Here is a 15,514-nt window from a genome sequence, read left to right on the forward strand (position 1 = left end):
CTCGCCCAGGACCCCACCTGGCTCCTCTTCTCACAGAATAATGTGCATCAGGCTGGTGGCCTGGGGCTCCTGACCGGGCTCCTGGCCCAGGAGTCCAGTTTCTTGCTGAGCTCATGGGCTGTCGCTGGGCCTCTGGCAGGGGGTTGCACGGGGCACAGGTGGGGCTGCAGGGCGGGGTGGCGGACTGCAGAGCACTCCTTCCCCTCCCCCTGCTCGGGGTGTCGTCTGCCCCCCTGCCCCCCACCTCCGCTCTGCTCACTCATCTTTCTCTTTTGGATCCTTGCCTCTGGGTCCAGTCCTGTATCCCCTGCGCTCTCTCTCTGTCTCTCTTCCTCGGCCCTGACCCGTCTCCCTGTCTCTGTCTGGGGATCTATCCCTTTCACTTCCACTTTTGCTGATTCGACTTCTCTCTGTCCTTCCTTCTCTCTCTGTCTCTCTTCCTCTCTCTCTCTCTGTCTCCTTTCCTTCTTCCTTTCCCGTCCGTGTCCCTCTGCCTCTCCCTTTCGTGCTCCCTCCTTTTCTCCCCCCTCTCTCCCTCCCAGGCTTTCCAGTCTCCAGGTTAGGCTCTGGCATTCCTTCCGTCTCCCCCGTGTTCTGCCAGCTTGACTGTCTTTGAGAGGAAAGTCCTCACCTGCCCTCATCTTCCCACACTTGCCCCGAAATCATTTGCTCAAATTGCTTCAGAAGCTAGAGGGCTCCCAGCATGGGGGCCTCTCAAATTCTTACTGATCTCAGGCCTGCCCTTGACCACAGAGTGGAGGGTGGTCCACGGACAAGCTCTCTGCACCCTCTGATGCCTCCGTGTCCCCATTAACTTTGGCCTGGCCGGTGGGGCTGGGAGCTCTGGGCCATTCCTACAGTGACATCCCGTGGCCAGGTCTGGGCCAGGGTTGAGAGGCCCAGACTGCCCCTGGGGACCCTGGACCTGTGGACTCCAGACTAATGTCACTGTGAGGCGGGATGGGGATGCCAGGCCAGCAGGGTCATGGTGCCCGCCTCCAGGAGGGCAATGTCTACCTGCTGAACCCAGCTGCCCACCCCGCCCCACGCATCCCGAGCGTCTGGACTTGTCCTCGGGCACCCCCTGAGCTTTGCACACAGGGCGGGGACACCTGGATTTCTCTGGCCCTCTGAGGGGGGCCTACTTGGAGGAATTTCTCAAAGCCTATTAGAGCAGTGGCTGCCTCCTGCCTGCCTCCCCGGGCTGGGCAGGGCTGAGGGCGGAGGAAAAGAGGGAGGGAGGGGAGAGAGGAGGAAGGGAAAAGAAGTTGGCAGGCTGACAGCAGAGCTGTGCCTGCATCCATCGCTGAGAGGAGGCCCATGCGGTGTGGGGCGGGCCACGAGCAAGGAGAGGCCTTCCTCCCTTTGTGCTCCCCCCTTCTCCTCCCGCCAGGGTCCTATAAATAGGCCCAGCCCGGGCTGTGGCTCAGCTCTCGGAGGGAGGCGAGCACCAGGCAGCGGTCTCCAGCCAAGCCCCCTGCCAGCATGGCCAGCGAGTTCAAGAAGAAGCTCTTTTGGAGGGCGGTGGTGGCCGAGTTCCTGGCCATGACCCTCTTCATCTTCATCAGCATCGGTTCCGCCCTGGGCTTCCAGTACCCGATAAAGAGCAACCAGACGACAGGTGCCGTCCAGGATAATGTGAAGGTGTCACTGGCCTTTGGGCTGAGCATTGCCACGCTGGCCCAGAGCGTGGGCCACATCAGCGGCGCCCACCTCAACCCGGCTGTCACGCTGGGGATCCTGCTTAGCTGCCAGATGAGCGTCCTCCGGGCTGTCATGTATATCATGGCCCAGTGCGTGGGGGCCATCGTCGCCACTGCCATCCTCTCGGGCATTACCTCCTCCCTGCCCAACAACTCGCTTGGCCTCAATGCGGTGAGTGGGGTGGCCCCAGGCTCTGGGGCCTCAGTGCTGAGGTGGCGCTGGTCTCATCCTCCGCCCATTGTGCAGATGGGGACACCGAGGAACAGAGAGGACAAGAGGTTGCTGGAGGTCACGCAGAGTTGGGACTGGAACTCAGCTACGCCTGCAGTCCAGAGCCTGTTTCCTGCCGGGCACTGTGGGGAGCTGAGACCCAGCATGATGGTCTTGCCAATGTCCCCTGCGGGCCTCAATTGTGGGGAATAAGCACAGGCGGCAGCTAACAGCTGGGCCAGCAGTTCCTCGTCCCTGGGCTGTGGTTTCTCGTACCACCACTCCGCAGCCCCGGCTGTGCAGCAGCTCTCTCCCTGTGCAGCCTGGACCCTGGGGACACTCTGCCCGCTGACCCCAGCCTCCCTGCACCACCTGCCCGGCATGTCCTGCAGCTGGTCACACAGTCCTGTGTGAGCAGGGCTCTCCTGGAGGGGGGGTCAGTCAAGCTTCCAGGCAGCCGCCCAGGTCCCCCAAACAAGCTGCCTTCAACGAAAAAGCTCCCCTTGCTCTTCTGGGCCCGGGAATGAGACAAAGATGGGGGGTGAAAACACTTGCTGGAAAGCTTTCAGCTTTCCTGGATTACAGCAAGGCAGTGGCGGAGGGGGGGAGCCGGAGCGGGGACATCTTGCCTCCTGTCTGGGTCCACTCTCTGTCACCAGACACAGAGAGGTGTGGCGCGTGTATGTGTGTCTGTGAACGGTGTGCGCACGTGGGTGCCAGCATGGGTCTCCAAGTCTGTGGAAGCTCCACTGCTTCTGCAAGTGTGTCTGTGAGTGCGTTAGTGCTGCTGTGTGAGCGTCCCAGGGGGTGTGTGCGTCCCTGCGTGCGCCCATCGCTCGCGGCCTGAATGGGGCCTGGCCTGGGGTCGCCCATGAGAAGCAGACTGGGTGGGAGCTGCGGAAAAGAATTTCTCCCGGGCCGCTTAGCACAGCTAATTGGTTGTTGGCGGCCGCTGCCTGCTGTCGTGGACCTGGGCTTTTCCAGACCCTCAGCCAACTGCACACTCAGACCTGGCTTGGGCCACAGCAGGGGGAAATGTGGCCTGAGGGGCTGAGTCAGGCTTGGAGGAGGTCTCAGAGCACCCGAGGGGGTGTTTCCACAGGGAGGGAGAGAGGCAAAGGAGCAGAGAGGAGGAATCAAATCAGGTCGAGACTGCCGGGGCCTGGGCCGGACAGGCCGGCGTCGGAGAGTAAGGGAGCCGGCCAGGGCTCTGCAGAGAGAGCCGTGGGTGATTAGAGAAGCAGCCGCCCTCTCGCTTCCCAGCCAAAGTTCAGATCCTGGTGCTGCAGCGGGGGGAGGCTTGGCGAGGTCTGTGCAGAGGGCAGCTGGCACGACCCTGCCAAGGAGGGATTAGCACTTCTTGTGTCACAGTGACACCTCACCGAGCCTAGGACTGACGGTTAGCCCTGCGGCCTGGAGTTTAGACTTTAGTCGGGGAAGCTGTGGGCACGGTGGATGTGAGGCCCTCCAGGCCTGTCTCTCCAGTGGGGGCAGAGCCGGGTGACTTCGGGGAGTGCGCACTGGGTAGGGTGGCTCACCTTGGGGCTCAGCGGGGCACAATGGGGGTTGGGAATGGGTCCTCCTAGGGGAGGAGATGAGTCTCCCCAGGCCTTCTGGCCCCCTCTTGACCTTCCCTCTCAAGGGACAGACGGGACAGGCATCTGCTGGCCGACTTCGCTCTCTCACATGGGCATCCCGGGCAGACTTGAGGAGGGCAAGCACCTACCTCTGTGCCACCTTGATCTGGCCACACCCTGCTTTAGTGTCCCTTTCCCTCTCAAGGCTCCATTTTCCAAAGTCACCCCAATACCTGAGCTGGATGGGTTGCAGAAGGGGGAGAAAAAGGGGCCCAGGCCTGGGCGGGGAAGCAGGCAAGTTGGGTTCAAGGCCTGGCTACTGCTAACTTGTTGAGTTTTCTTGGAGTTGAGAACCCTGAGGCTAGGTCTCTTGATATCTCTTGGCCACACCCATAGTACGAACAAGCTTACTTTGTGGACTTGAGTTTATCACTCTTCCCAGGAGGGTCTGGCTAACAGGAGCCCAAGAGGGGCTGTGCTGAACCTAAGGGCACTGAGGGCTGTGGCAGGGGCCCGGGGACCCCCATGGAAGTTTGGGGTCCAGAAACACAAGTCCTGGGCTGAAGAACAGGAAAAGGGTCCAGAGCACTGAACCTGGGATCTGAAGAGACCTGGGAGGTGGCCTCAATGCTTCAAGAGGGGCAGAGACCAGCCTACACAGGTGACACACTCTTTCCTCCAGGCTCTGGGGGAGGCTCCCGCAGCCCCTTGAGTCCCGAGCCCCGCCCCAGCCCAAACCCATGGTTGGCATGGAGATTTCCAAGGAAAATAGGGAAAGAAGTGACAGGAAGTGGTTGGAATGAGTCAGGGGGTATCCCCCGGGGACATGTTGGGGACACTTTCTCCTCACTGAGTCAGGGCTCAGGATATGCCCCAGAGGGACCATGGACCTCTGTCCAGCCTGGCGCATCCTGGCTAGTTCTCAGAGCCAAACCCTGATTTTGTTCCTAGAGTGAGAGGCTCAGAGGCAGGGTTGGTGCCGGGTCTGCCCTGCCCTAGCTCAGCTGCTAATACCCTGTGTGACTTCATGCAAGCAACCTTGTCTGTGTGGCCCCAGCTCCCATCTGTGGAAAGGGGAGATCGCAAGGTATGGCTGGGCTCTGGGAAGTCGAAGATGCTCCTGCACCTTGGAATCTGGACCATTCGCCAGCTCTTTTCACTCTTCCCCTCTCTGGCTTGCTCACCCTATAAACGTGACTGTCACTGCTGCAGACTGAATGCAGGGCTGAGTCAGCCCAATCCCTGCCCTGGGAAGCCCATGGTCCTGTGCAAGATAAGCCCGGTGCACATCTGTCCATGATAGGGGGCAGGAAGCCAGTGCGATAAGAGGTATCAGGGCACCTGGGAACTTCTCACTTTGAGCTGTGGTGAGGGCCAGGAGGGCTTCAGGGAGGAGGTGCCCTGAGAGCCTGAATGTGAAGACTCTGGGCTGGGGGGAAGGGGCTTCTAGGTAGAGGAGGTCATGTCCTGAGGGTCGTGGGGTGTGGCTGATGGGGGGTCATGGTGGAAGGCTGGGGCTCTGGAGAGAGGTGAGGGCTCAGGGTTCAGGCCAGTGTCTACCTGTGTCCAAGAGGGGACTGGATGCCACTCCATCCAGAGCCTCTGATTTCAGCCCCTTCGGGGGCTCAGGCAGAGCGCACACTTTCCTCATTTGGGGGTCTTTTCTCAGCCCCATTGATTCTGGGCCTGACTGCCTCGGGACTGTTTCTACGTGCTGCATCCAGGGCCTGCCTTTAGCCCCAAACTTCCCACTTCCTCAGTGTCCAGGGCCTCAGTTTCCCCAGCCACAGAATGAGAGCACGCCCCTCTCCCTAACCCCCCCTTCCCCACGCCACTGGTTCTTCCAGAGTTGAGGGCCCTCGGCCTCCCCCAGAGCTGGGGGTGGGGGCTGGGGGAAAGGGAAGCCAGTTTTCCGACGGCCCTGCCCAGGGAGGGGGCTGGGGGCTGGGTGGTGATGCCACTGATGGGACATATAATTACTGTCTCCAGCCAGAACCAGATGAGGGGGAGGGCACAGAGCGAGGCAGGAGCTTTGCGGTGGAGACTTCCCTTACCACGGAAAATTCTTAGGCTCTTTCCCCCCGAGAGCCCTCGGAGCAGCCCTGCCCGCCCCATGTTGCCCACGCTGACGCCTGGCCCTAGCCAGGGCTCGCTGTGGGAATCCTCATGTGAAGGAGCTACGTTCTGAGAGGGGACATGGCCTGCCGGGGTCCCTCGGTCTAAGGGGACTTGCCTTGACTCCCCCGTCCCCCGGTCACAGCCTCCCCTCACATCTGGAGCCTTTAGCTCACTGCAGGACAATCCCATGCTGTCTCCCCCCAACCTGATCTCAGGCCCAAGTAGTGGTGCCCACTTTCTCCAGGGCCCCGCCCAGCAGGGGTGCCTTTACTCTTACCCATCAGGGCTTTCCCCAGGCAGGTCAGACACGCCCCCCGCCTCGCCTTGAAGACTGGCTTGGGCAAGCTTTCCTGGGGGCACAGGGAGCCCTTGGTGCTTGCTGGCAGAGGCCCCCTGGGGGGCCATGGTCCTTGCCCTCTGGAAGCACCGACGGGTCTGGGGTCTCCTGAATGGGCGTGGGTTGAGCCCACATACCTGCAGGTAGGGGCAAGGAAACGTTGTCCTGGCCAGGGTCCCCTCAGCCAGAGCCTCTCTCTGGGGTCCAGAGGGGCTCCTTACCCACGGCGGTGCCCAGGGGGTGAGTGAGGGGCTGTCTTTACACAACCAAGGAGCTACAGTCCAGCGGGCAAACACACCCTGAGGCTGGAAAACCTCAACTCAAAAGAGGGTAGAAAAGGCTGGGAAATGCCCATTCCAATGAGCACTTCCTTTCGGTGCCTGAAATCCCACCATCAGGACAACCAGAGGCAGGTGTCTGCTCAGGGTAAAGAAAGACGCTTTTTTAAAAAAACTGGGGAAGGGCAGCCTCCAAGTCAGTAAGCTCCCTGTCATCAGGGCTATGCAAGTAGGGTCTGTCAGGCAGCCGGCTGCTCTGGGGTGTGTGTCTGTGGAGGGCACCGGGCGGTTACAGGTGGTTGGGAGGTCCTATAACAGGCTCCACGCCATATGGAGACCAGCGGTTCAGATGGCCTTGTGGGAATCCTGCACTCAGGATCCTGGCCCGGAGGGTGACTGCAGGTCTTGGGGGCCGGGGTCCCACGTCAGGTGGGGAGGAATCCAGGACAAGGTCTGGGGCTAGAATCTGGGCTGAGGCCTCTATTTTACAGGTAAGGAAACCGTGGCCCACGGAGACATGGAGACGTGCCTAGGTTGCACAGCAGATGATGGCAGGCAGGACCCCCGGCCTCCTGCCTCCAGCCCTCGATTATCTCTGCTGCTCCAAATTGCACACATTTACGCTGCACCCGTACACACACGTGCACTCACACACGCAATGGTACATGGCACACGGGCACACACACGTGGGCATGAAGCACACTCTCAAGCCTGGGTGGTCCCACTCAGGCCCTGGGACCCTAGGAGGGTACGGGGAGGGTGGTCCTCAGTGGAACCTCTTCCTTTCCCGGGCAGGAGGGCAGGGCTGCCCTGAAGTGAGGAAGGGAAGGAGGAAGCCATTGCTTTGTGTATTGTTTCTTGTCGGGAAGATGAAATGGCTTCTGGGAGCAGAGAGCACTTTGAGACCTGCCTCTCTTTTACTCAAGGGGGCTTCCTTCCCTTCTCCTCCATCCCCAGCCAGTAGTGGCACTTGTGTGTGGGAGTGCAACACACAGGGACAGGGTGACACACTCAGAAGTGCGTCAGACACACAAGATGAACATCTAGGGCCACACAGAGAGCCCTGCCCCAGCCTCCGCAAAGCCGCCTCCGTAAGAGATGGTACCCTGCGTGATAAGGATTTTCAGAGACAATTAAGATGCATCTGGCCAGTACGTGATTAGTGTGTCTGAATGTCCCACGTGGGCGGGCTGAAAAAGAGGGTATATTCTCAAATATGGAGGTGCAGGGCTTACGCATTTTCCTTAAATCCAGCTTGTTAATCGTGTGGTTCAAATCTTCCCTGTTCCTGCTGTTTATATATTTTGACTCTTCGTTCCATCAGTTTCTAAGAGAGGGTTGTTAAACCCTTTCATTCTGGTAGTGGACTGATCATTTTCTTCTTGTAATTCTGTCCATTTTTGTGTCAGATATTTTTAGCTTGTATTGTTTAGTGCGTACAGGTTGAGAACTTCTGTAACTCTTGGATAGACTTTTTGTTTACTTATTGTCTAATAAACCTCTTAATGAAAGGTTTAATGAAAAAGAAAAGGAAAGAGTCGCACCTGGACACATGTGGTCCCCCACAGATACCAATCTACAAAGATACACAGAGGCACCAAAGCCGTGGGTCCTCAGAGGCACACGCATGCCGGAACAGTCACGGAGGGGTGACGTCGGGGGGCTCACCGAGGCCCCCCTCACCGGGAATGCTGAGTGCTAGAGGCAGTGGGTGTGGGGGGCAGGCCTCAATGTCTTCCCTCCCCTGTTCTTTGAGAGTGGATGCCCAGAGCCACAGCCGGACCTGGCCCTGGGACCTGCTGTTCCCCAAGGGCGGGACGCCGTGGTGCCCAGGCCAAGCTGGGGCCCTGGCCCTTAGAAGCTACCTTGGTCATACTGCCCATGGGCAGTGGGGAGGGTTTGAGGCCCATTCCTGGAGAGGTCAGGCTTGTGCCAGCCTGGTGCCTGGGACACGCTGGCAGCTGCAGAGCATGTTCTGCCAGCTCCTCAGGCCAAGCTGGGAATCGTCAGAACCCTTAGCCCAACCTGTGGGTAGCCAGCACCTTGGCCTGTGAGTTTGGGTGGCACAGACCCCCGGAGCAAGGATCCTGACTTTGCTGTCTCCCTCCTGGGCCTTGGCCTCCTTGTCTGTCATCTCACAGAACCTTGAGCAGGCTGCCCTGCGAGGTCCACAGAGACCCATGACTGGCCTGTGGTCTCCCAGTTCGAAAGCGAATGAACCAGCCCTGCTGAGCTCCAGAGGGCTTCCCTGGCTGCTTCTAGAGAGGGTGGAAGTCCTAGAAAATTAGCGTCGTCTGCTACTTCTGTCACCACACAGCGAGTGTCCCCTTTGAGGTCTGGGCGGGGTGATGAGAAGGTGTCCCCATTCTGTCCCCACCGAGCTCCCAGGCCAGGGTGTCTGAGGCACCAACACAGGAGGCAGAAAGGTTACTTCTCTGCAAGATACACAGGCCGTTCAGTGAGGGCTCGGCAGAGTGGCAGCAGAAGTGAATTCTATCCAGGGACCCGAGAAAACTTCTTGGTGCTACTGGAGTCTGAACTGGGCCTTGAGAGCGGGCTTCAGCGGGCTTGACACGAAAATGGAGAGCCTGCATCTTTCTGATGCTTTAACTGTGTGGATTCTTCTGTTTTTTATACTTGTGTTCAGAAAATTGATTGTTACCTTTTTTTTTGGGGGGGGGGGGGACCTTCATCAGTGAAATATAAGACCTGGACTGAGCAAAACTACCTGGGGATGTGCAAACATGTTTTTTTCAATAACAAGTAACCACAAGTGGGATTAGCCCTATGTAAGCAATTGTGTCAAATTTAATAGGTTGTAAACGGGAACATAGGGTCTGAATTTTTACTTGCTCTTTTCTGGACATCAACTTTCAACAGACCTTTAACTATCCCTTCCGATTTTGATTATCAGTTTTTTTTTTTTCAGATGTAAGTAACACAAGTGCTTTGGCAGTTGAAAGAGAGGAGGTCATAGACATGGAAACAATCAGGGGAATCTTCCTGCTGCTGGTGGTAGTGGTGACGGGTTTGGGGAGAGGAAGGTTACTAACCCATGTGGTTCTGGGCTGTCAGGTTCTAAGGGCTCTGGGCAGCTAGGAAAGGGTACATCCTAGGGTTCCCAGGGCAGGTGTCACTTCCTGTGGACGGGTCATGGCACCAGGCCCCCTGCCCTGCTCACTTTGCATGAAAAGTGGTACCCTTGGGCAGAGCAGGGGCTGGGATGCTCAGACCTGGTTAAGAATCGGGGCAGGAGGTGAGCTTGCCGAGACCACGTGTGTGAGGAGAGTGCGGTGGGGATGGAGAGTATGACACAGGAGCCGCTTAGAGCAATGGCTCCGTTAATCAGTGTGGAAGGGCTGGTTTCAGGACTCCTGGCAGCTAGCAATCATGCGGACCCTGGAGAGCAAAGGAGAGAGCGTGGGGAGGAACCCTGAGCTTCCTGAGTGCTCAGACACAGAGGGTAACAGCAGGTGTGAGTGTGATGGGCAGTGGTACAAGCTGCCCGGCCTCACCAGCCTCGCCTCCATGGAGCCTGTCCCGGCTCCAGGCGGGCCTCACTCCCATCTCCACACTCCTGGGCGGCAGAGCCTCTCCGCTTCTGCCTGCTACCGCCCCCAATCCTGGGGATGAGATGAGAAAGAGCCCGAACAGAGCCACAACCACCATTCTGGTCCCTTCTGCCTCTGCAGCCCTTCTCAAATGCCCCAAGACTGTCCCCACAGCCTTAGAACCTCTGGCCTCTCTGGAGAATGGGAAGGGAAAATTAGATCTATTTTACAGATGGGGAAACTGAGGACCAGAGAGGGCAGAGACCATAGTCATGGTGTCAGCAAGTGGGAGAGCAAGGACCTGAATTCAGGGTTTCGGCCTCCACAGCCCCACGTTGGGGTGTGAAGAAAACTGGGTATTGCCCGGAGGGCTGGCTGAGCTGAGGGGCTGCAGCCCTGGGGTCAGCCAGGAAAGGCCCAGAGCTGGGGCTGCAACACAGGGGAGGGGATGTGAGTCACTTTCCCTCTGACCCAGGGCTGCAGACAAAGGCGGGAAGAGAATTGTTCCTTTGGATGGCCTCAGGGTGGGGCTGAGAAAAGCTCTGGATGGTGGTGGAGTGCCCTCCACCTAGGACTCTGCAGAATGCCCTGTGGCCTCGGAGACAGCCCCATTCCCCTACCCTCCAGATGAGACTTCAAGTTCAGTCTTATTTGGACACACCAGCCTGGGAGAAGGCAGCCTGTGCTGACGTGGCCCAGCTCCCCCCGTGTGGGCAAATCTGGCCCCTGGGACCCTCATGTGTGGGAAGGTGCAGGGGCTCCGTGGGGAGGGATCTCCCTGGTGCAGCTGCAGAGGGAGGGCTTGGGTGACCTCACAGCAGCTCCCATTCCCTTCTTGTTCCATGAGTCATGTTTCTAAAAGTGGCCCAGCAGCAAGTGGGAGCCAGACGGTGGTGGTGCAGCCAGCGTGGCCAAAGAGAGGGAGGGGCACTGGGCCAGGAGGGACAGGGAGGGGGCAGATAGGGAGGGCAGGGCCCAGAGGAAATGGGAGACAGACACTGGACCAGGAGAGAGACAGACAGAGGTGGGGCAGGAGACAGAGGGTGGGGATGCAAGGGACGTAGGCTCAAGGGCGAGAAGGACACAGGGAGCTGTGGCCAGCTAACTGAGGAAGACCCTCCGCATCTTTGGGAATTTGAGATGCAGCAGAGGATGGGGGAGGATGTTCAAGACTTTTGTAGTAAGAAGCAATGCCTCCAGCTGGGCCCTGCCACCCATTTTCTTCTCTTCTTTAATTGTCCCTGAATGTCCCTAACCATCTCCTCCCAGGGCTAGGGCTCACCTGTCGCCTATGGCCTTGGTACCCCCAAGGGTACCCCGGCCTGGATGTAGCTGGATGCAGAAGCCCCGCCCCCCAGCAGCCCCAGGCCCCTCTGGAGTGCCACAGTGTTTAGGCCAAGCTGGCGCTTCCTCAACAGGTGTGGGCGGGGACAAGGCCCACTAATGGCTGTATGTGCTTGAGTGTGGCCTTGCCGGGGGCTGATGCGAAGCGCTCTGAAGGCACCGAGGGTCTGGCCCTGGGGGCCCGGGCCTGGGGGCCCTGGGACGCAGTTCTTACTGCCCCTCTCCCCTACAGCTGGCCCCTGGCGTGAACTCGGGCCAGGGGCTGGGCATCGAGATCATCGGCACCCTGCAGCTGGTGCTATGCGTGCTGGCCACCACGGACCGGAGGCGCCGGGACCTCGGGGGCTCGGCCCCGCTCGCCATCGGCCTCTCTGTGGCCCTGGGGCACCTGCTGGCCGTGAGTGGGGGACCTTCCCAGGTGGCGGTGGAGGTGGGGAGGGCGGAGCCAGGCTGTTGTGGTGTCCTGTCAGGACAGTGGGTGGGACTCCGACAGGGCTCATGCTGTGGGGTGGGGGGACCGCCTACCTGGGAGAGGAAAGTGCAGGGACCTCCTGACTATCTTTCTGGGTCTGAATGTCACTTGTCTGTTTCCTCTCCGGTCCTCTCTCTCCATGTCACCCTCTCTCTCCCTCTCCCTCTGTCTCTGTTTCTGTATCTCCTCCCCTGTTGCCCCTGCCCCTTCCCCCTCACAGATCGACTACACAGGCTGCAGTATTAACCCAGCCCGGTCCTTCGGCTCCGCGGTGATCACACACAACTTCCAGGACCACTGGGTAAGGGGTCGCAGGGCGGCCCCGTGGAGGCGGGTGGGAGGTTCTGGTGCCTTATGGAAGACCCGCCCCCCATCCTGTGACATTAGCTCCCATCACAGAGGCTCTGGGAGATGACCAGGGCGGAGGAAATAGGGCAGCTGAGACCTGAGATAAAAGGGCCAGTGGGCTCACGCCTCAGGCGGCGTAGGCCAGCCTCCCGTCCCAGCTCAGACCTGCCCCATGTCATCCCAGTGCCTCCTGGTGCCTGTGTTTCCTGAGCTGGGAGGTGCGGGTGTGGGAGTGCCTGCTTCCCGCCCAGGACAAAGGTCTCGGCACCTGTAAGCTGAGCACGACACAGAGTCAGTGCCCGAGGGATTTAGCTGTTCTCACTGTTGCTGTTTCTTTTCTAGGCCACTTTTTTTTTGTGTGTGTGGTATGCGGGCCTCTCACTGTTGTGGCCTTTCCCGTTGCGGAGCACAGGCTCCGGACGGGCAGGCCCAGAGGCCATGGCTCACGGGCCCAGCCGCTCCGCAGCATGTGGGATCTTCCCGGACCGGGGCACAAATCCGTGTCCCCTGCATCAGCCACCAGGGAAGCCCTCCAGGCCACTTTTGATCAAACCAGACTATCTCTGGGGCCTTTTCAAAGCTGGGGAGGGTGGGGCAGTGGCCACCCTCAAGAAGGGGCTGGTCTGACCATGCCAGGCATGCTGAGCTGGGTCGCACCGAGGCAGGGAGACATCCACTACTAGAGTTCTGCCTTGGGCCAGTCACTGGGGGCACAGGAATGGGGATGCTGGGGTTCAGGCCTGGGTGGGAGGGAAGCCAGGCGGTGGCGTGGTGGAGCAGGGGTCTCAGGGTAAGCAGTTCCCATCAGACGCCCTCTAAGCACGTCTGCTCTGTTCCTGCTCTAGATTTTCTGGGTGGGGCCGTTCATCGGAGGAGCCCTGGCCGTGCTCATCTACGACTTCATCCTGGCCCCGCGGAGCAGCGACCTCACAGACCGCGTGAAGGTGTGGACCAGCGGTCAGGTGGAGGAGTACGACTTGGATGCCGACGACATCCATTCCAGGGTGGAGATGAAGCCCAAATAAGGGGGCCTGGCCCAGGCATCCGTGTGGGGGGTGGGCAGGGGCGGGTGTAGGGAGGGGAGGGATGAAATCCGTATTGTAGACACTCTGACAAGCTGGCTCAGTCACTCCCCAAAGATCCGCAGGACCTGCGTAGTCAAGCCTGATTTGGGGCTGTTTCTATCACCTTCTTTCTCTTTCTCTGTTTCCTGGCCTCAGGGCTTCCTGGGGACCAAGATTTTCCGATCACCCACTCCCTTGAAGTCACAGAGGAGGTGAAAGAGAGGGACCCACCTTGCTAAGTTGTCCCCTCAGAGTGTGATGGGAGGTGTGCCAGAAAGTCCCCCCTCATCCCAGAGTTGCTCACCAACTCACCTGCTGCAGGTGCCTGGGGCTCCACTGTGATTGCTTTGTGCCTTTGGGCATGGCCCTCTTTCCTGTAAAGTGCACTTGTCCCCAAGGATGCTCTGATGGGGAAAAGATCCCAGCAGGTGCCGTGGTAGGGGCAAGTGGCAGACAAGCCTCGACCTTGCGACCTGGCTCACTTCCAGGGACCCCCTAGATGTGCTGCATGACCTTGGGAAGGTCTCAATCTTGGGGCCCCAGTGACCCCATCTGTAAAGTTGCAGGGACAGGGAAAGCGATATGGGCCTGAGGCCCCTCTCTAGGATTCTGTAAGTGTAGACACACTGCAGGTTCTGGAAGATGTAGTCTGGACCAGCGCTGCTTCTTCCACTTGCCAAGTATATAGTTGTACCTACACATCTATGTGAACACGTGTACATAGGCATACATGTTTCAAAGCAAAGAGCAGCAGACCATCCAGCCACTGGAAGTGCCTGTTCCTGGGGGTAGCAGGTCCGATAGTGGCTCCACTGGACAGAGGCTGCTTTTGTAGAATGAAGGTCATTTAGAGGGCGAGGGAGGAATGCCCATATTCCTTCACTGAGCTGTAGTTGATCTTTTCCACCTATCACTGCATCACCCCCATCATTATTTGGTTCTTCACTTTCTCCTGCCAGTGCAGACACAGGTCACCATTATGCAGGTGTGTTTAGTCATCTGAAACTTATCAAGTTATCTGAAGGTTATCAAGCCTGAGGACACATGACCGTGATTCGGATCAGCCCTTGGAGGCAGATGCCTTTGTTGGACACTTGGGGGTGCTTCTAAGCCCCCAGCTGATCCCAAGGGGGGAGGAAGAGCAGATTCCCCCCCTTATTATTGAGCTCCTGTTTGGAGGCATTTGGGGCAGCTGGGTGACCTGTACAGGCTGCCCAGGTCATAGTCTTCCCTCCTCTTTTATCTGGAGGGGAGAGTTGGTCTTGACCTGAGGAAGTAGCTATGGCTGCAGCCCAAGGACAATTCAGAGCACAGTCTGTTCGGGGGCAGCTATCTACACAGTCCATTCAATTCCACCAGGGTCAGAGCAGGTCTCCCTATGTGCCTGTGGCCATGATGGTGACCAAAACTGAGAGACGCAATACACAGGTATCTAGGAGCAGCAGGACGACCCATCATGATATCCGCACACTCCCTTCTCCATTTCCTAGCAAAAACTTCTAGCCCATTTAACAGATAAACTGAGGCCCAAGGACCCACAGCTAGATAATGATTTGGCCAGGCCTAACAGCCAGGACCATGTCTCTGGCTACTCCCTGGACTGTGAGACTGGTCCCTCTCAGTCCCAGCTTCTGCATTTCTGCCTGGGCAATGGCCAGGGGCCGGGAGGGGTGAGGGTTGTGCTGGAGGGGAGAGGGGCGCAGACCCTTCCTGTCCTGCTCTCGCTGCTGCACACCAGAACCCTGCATCTGTCTGCTCTGCATATATATCTCTTTGGATTTGGAATTTCATTATATGTTAAGAAAATAAACAGTAATATAAGTCATTGAAGCTCTCTGGAATGAAGTTTTCCTTCTTTTGCCACCATGTTCCCACTAGGGATCTCTGGGTCTGAGAGCTTGGGCCCACTCCTAGGGACCCAGTCTGAGGGGGAACCACTGCCTGCCCCTCCTGCCTCCAGGATCCCTGGTCTCAGGGAGTGGACACAGCCCCACCCAGAACTCCATCTGAGAGACACAGGGTCTTGCCCCTAATTTTTGATTCTGATCTGTGAAAGGGATGGGGGAAAGCAGGAATGAAGTGTGACAGCCTGTGGCTCCCCTCTGATCCCTAAGAACAGAGCCCAGGGAGCACCAGGGACTTCCCAGGTGACCCTCCCTCTGACCTTCCTCACATTTGTGACCCACCTACATCTGGGCTGGACACTGGGGCCCACAGGCTTGCCCGGGGAGCTCAGCCCCAGGGGTGGGTATGTAGAGAGACTTGCCCGCCAGAGTGAGGTTAGTGCCAGGCGCAGGGGAGGCTTAGCTGGCTGGGGAAGGATGACCTGCAGTAGCTAAGAGGGGAAAAGCCACTTAGTCCCTTGAGGCCTTGCGGGGCTAAGGGCTCCTCCTCTCTGAAGTCATGAGCCACATTCAGTGAGGTTGTGCATTTTCCCGTGGAGGATCTGTGGCTTTTGTCAGACTCCTAAGCGTTCTCCCCAGGGCAGAAGGGAAGAGAGGTCAGAGTGGG

At 58.5% G+C, this 15,514-nt stretch overlaps 1 protein-coding gene across 1 annotated transcript; it reads left to right on the forward strand.

Annotated features, from left to right (window-relative positions):
* Nucleotides 1–1,428: 1,428 nt before the first annotated feature.
* On the forward strand, nucleotides 1,429–14,826 carry AQP1 (aquaporin 1 (Colton blood group)). The gene is given in 4 exon segments (NM_001287462.1): nucleotides 1,429–1,875; nucleotides 11,352–11,516; nucleotides 11,812–11,892; nucleotides 12,785–14,826. Coding segments are annotated over 4 exon segments (816 nt in total). The 5' UTR covers nucleotides 1,429–1,485; the 3' UTR covers nucleotides 12,965–14,826.
* Nucleotides 14,827–15,514: the final 688 nt, after the last annotated feature.

The sequence above is a fragment of the Tursiops truncatus genome, chromosome 9 (assembly GCF_011762595.2).
Source record: "Tursiops truncatus isolate mTurTru1 chromosome 9, mTurTru1.mat.Y, whole genome shotgun sequence".
Classification (NCBI taxonomy): Eukaryota; Metazoa; Chordata; class Mammalia; order Artiodactyla; family Delphinidae; genus Tursiops; species Tursiops truncatus.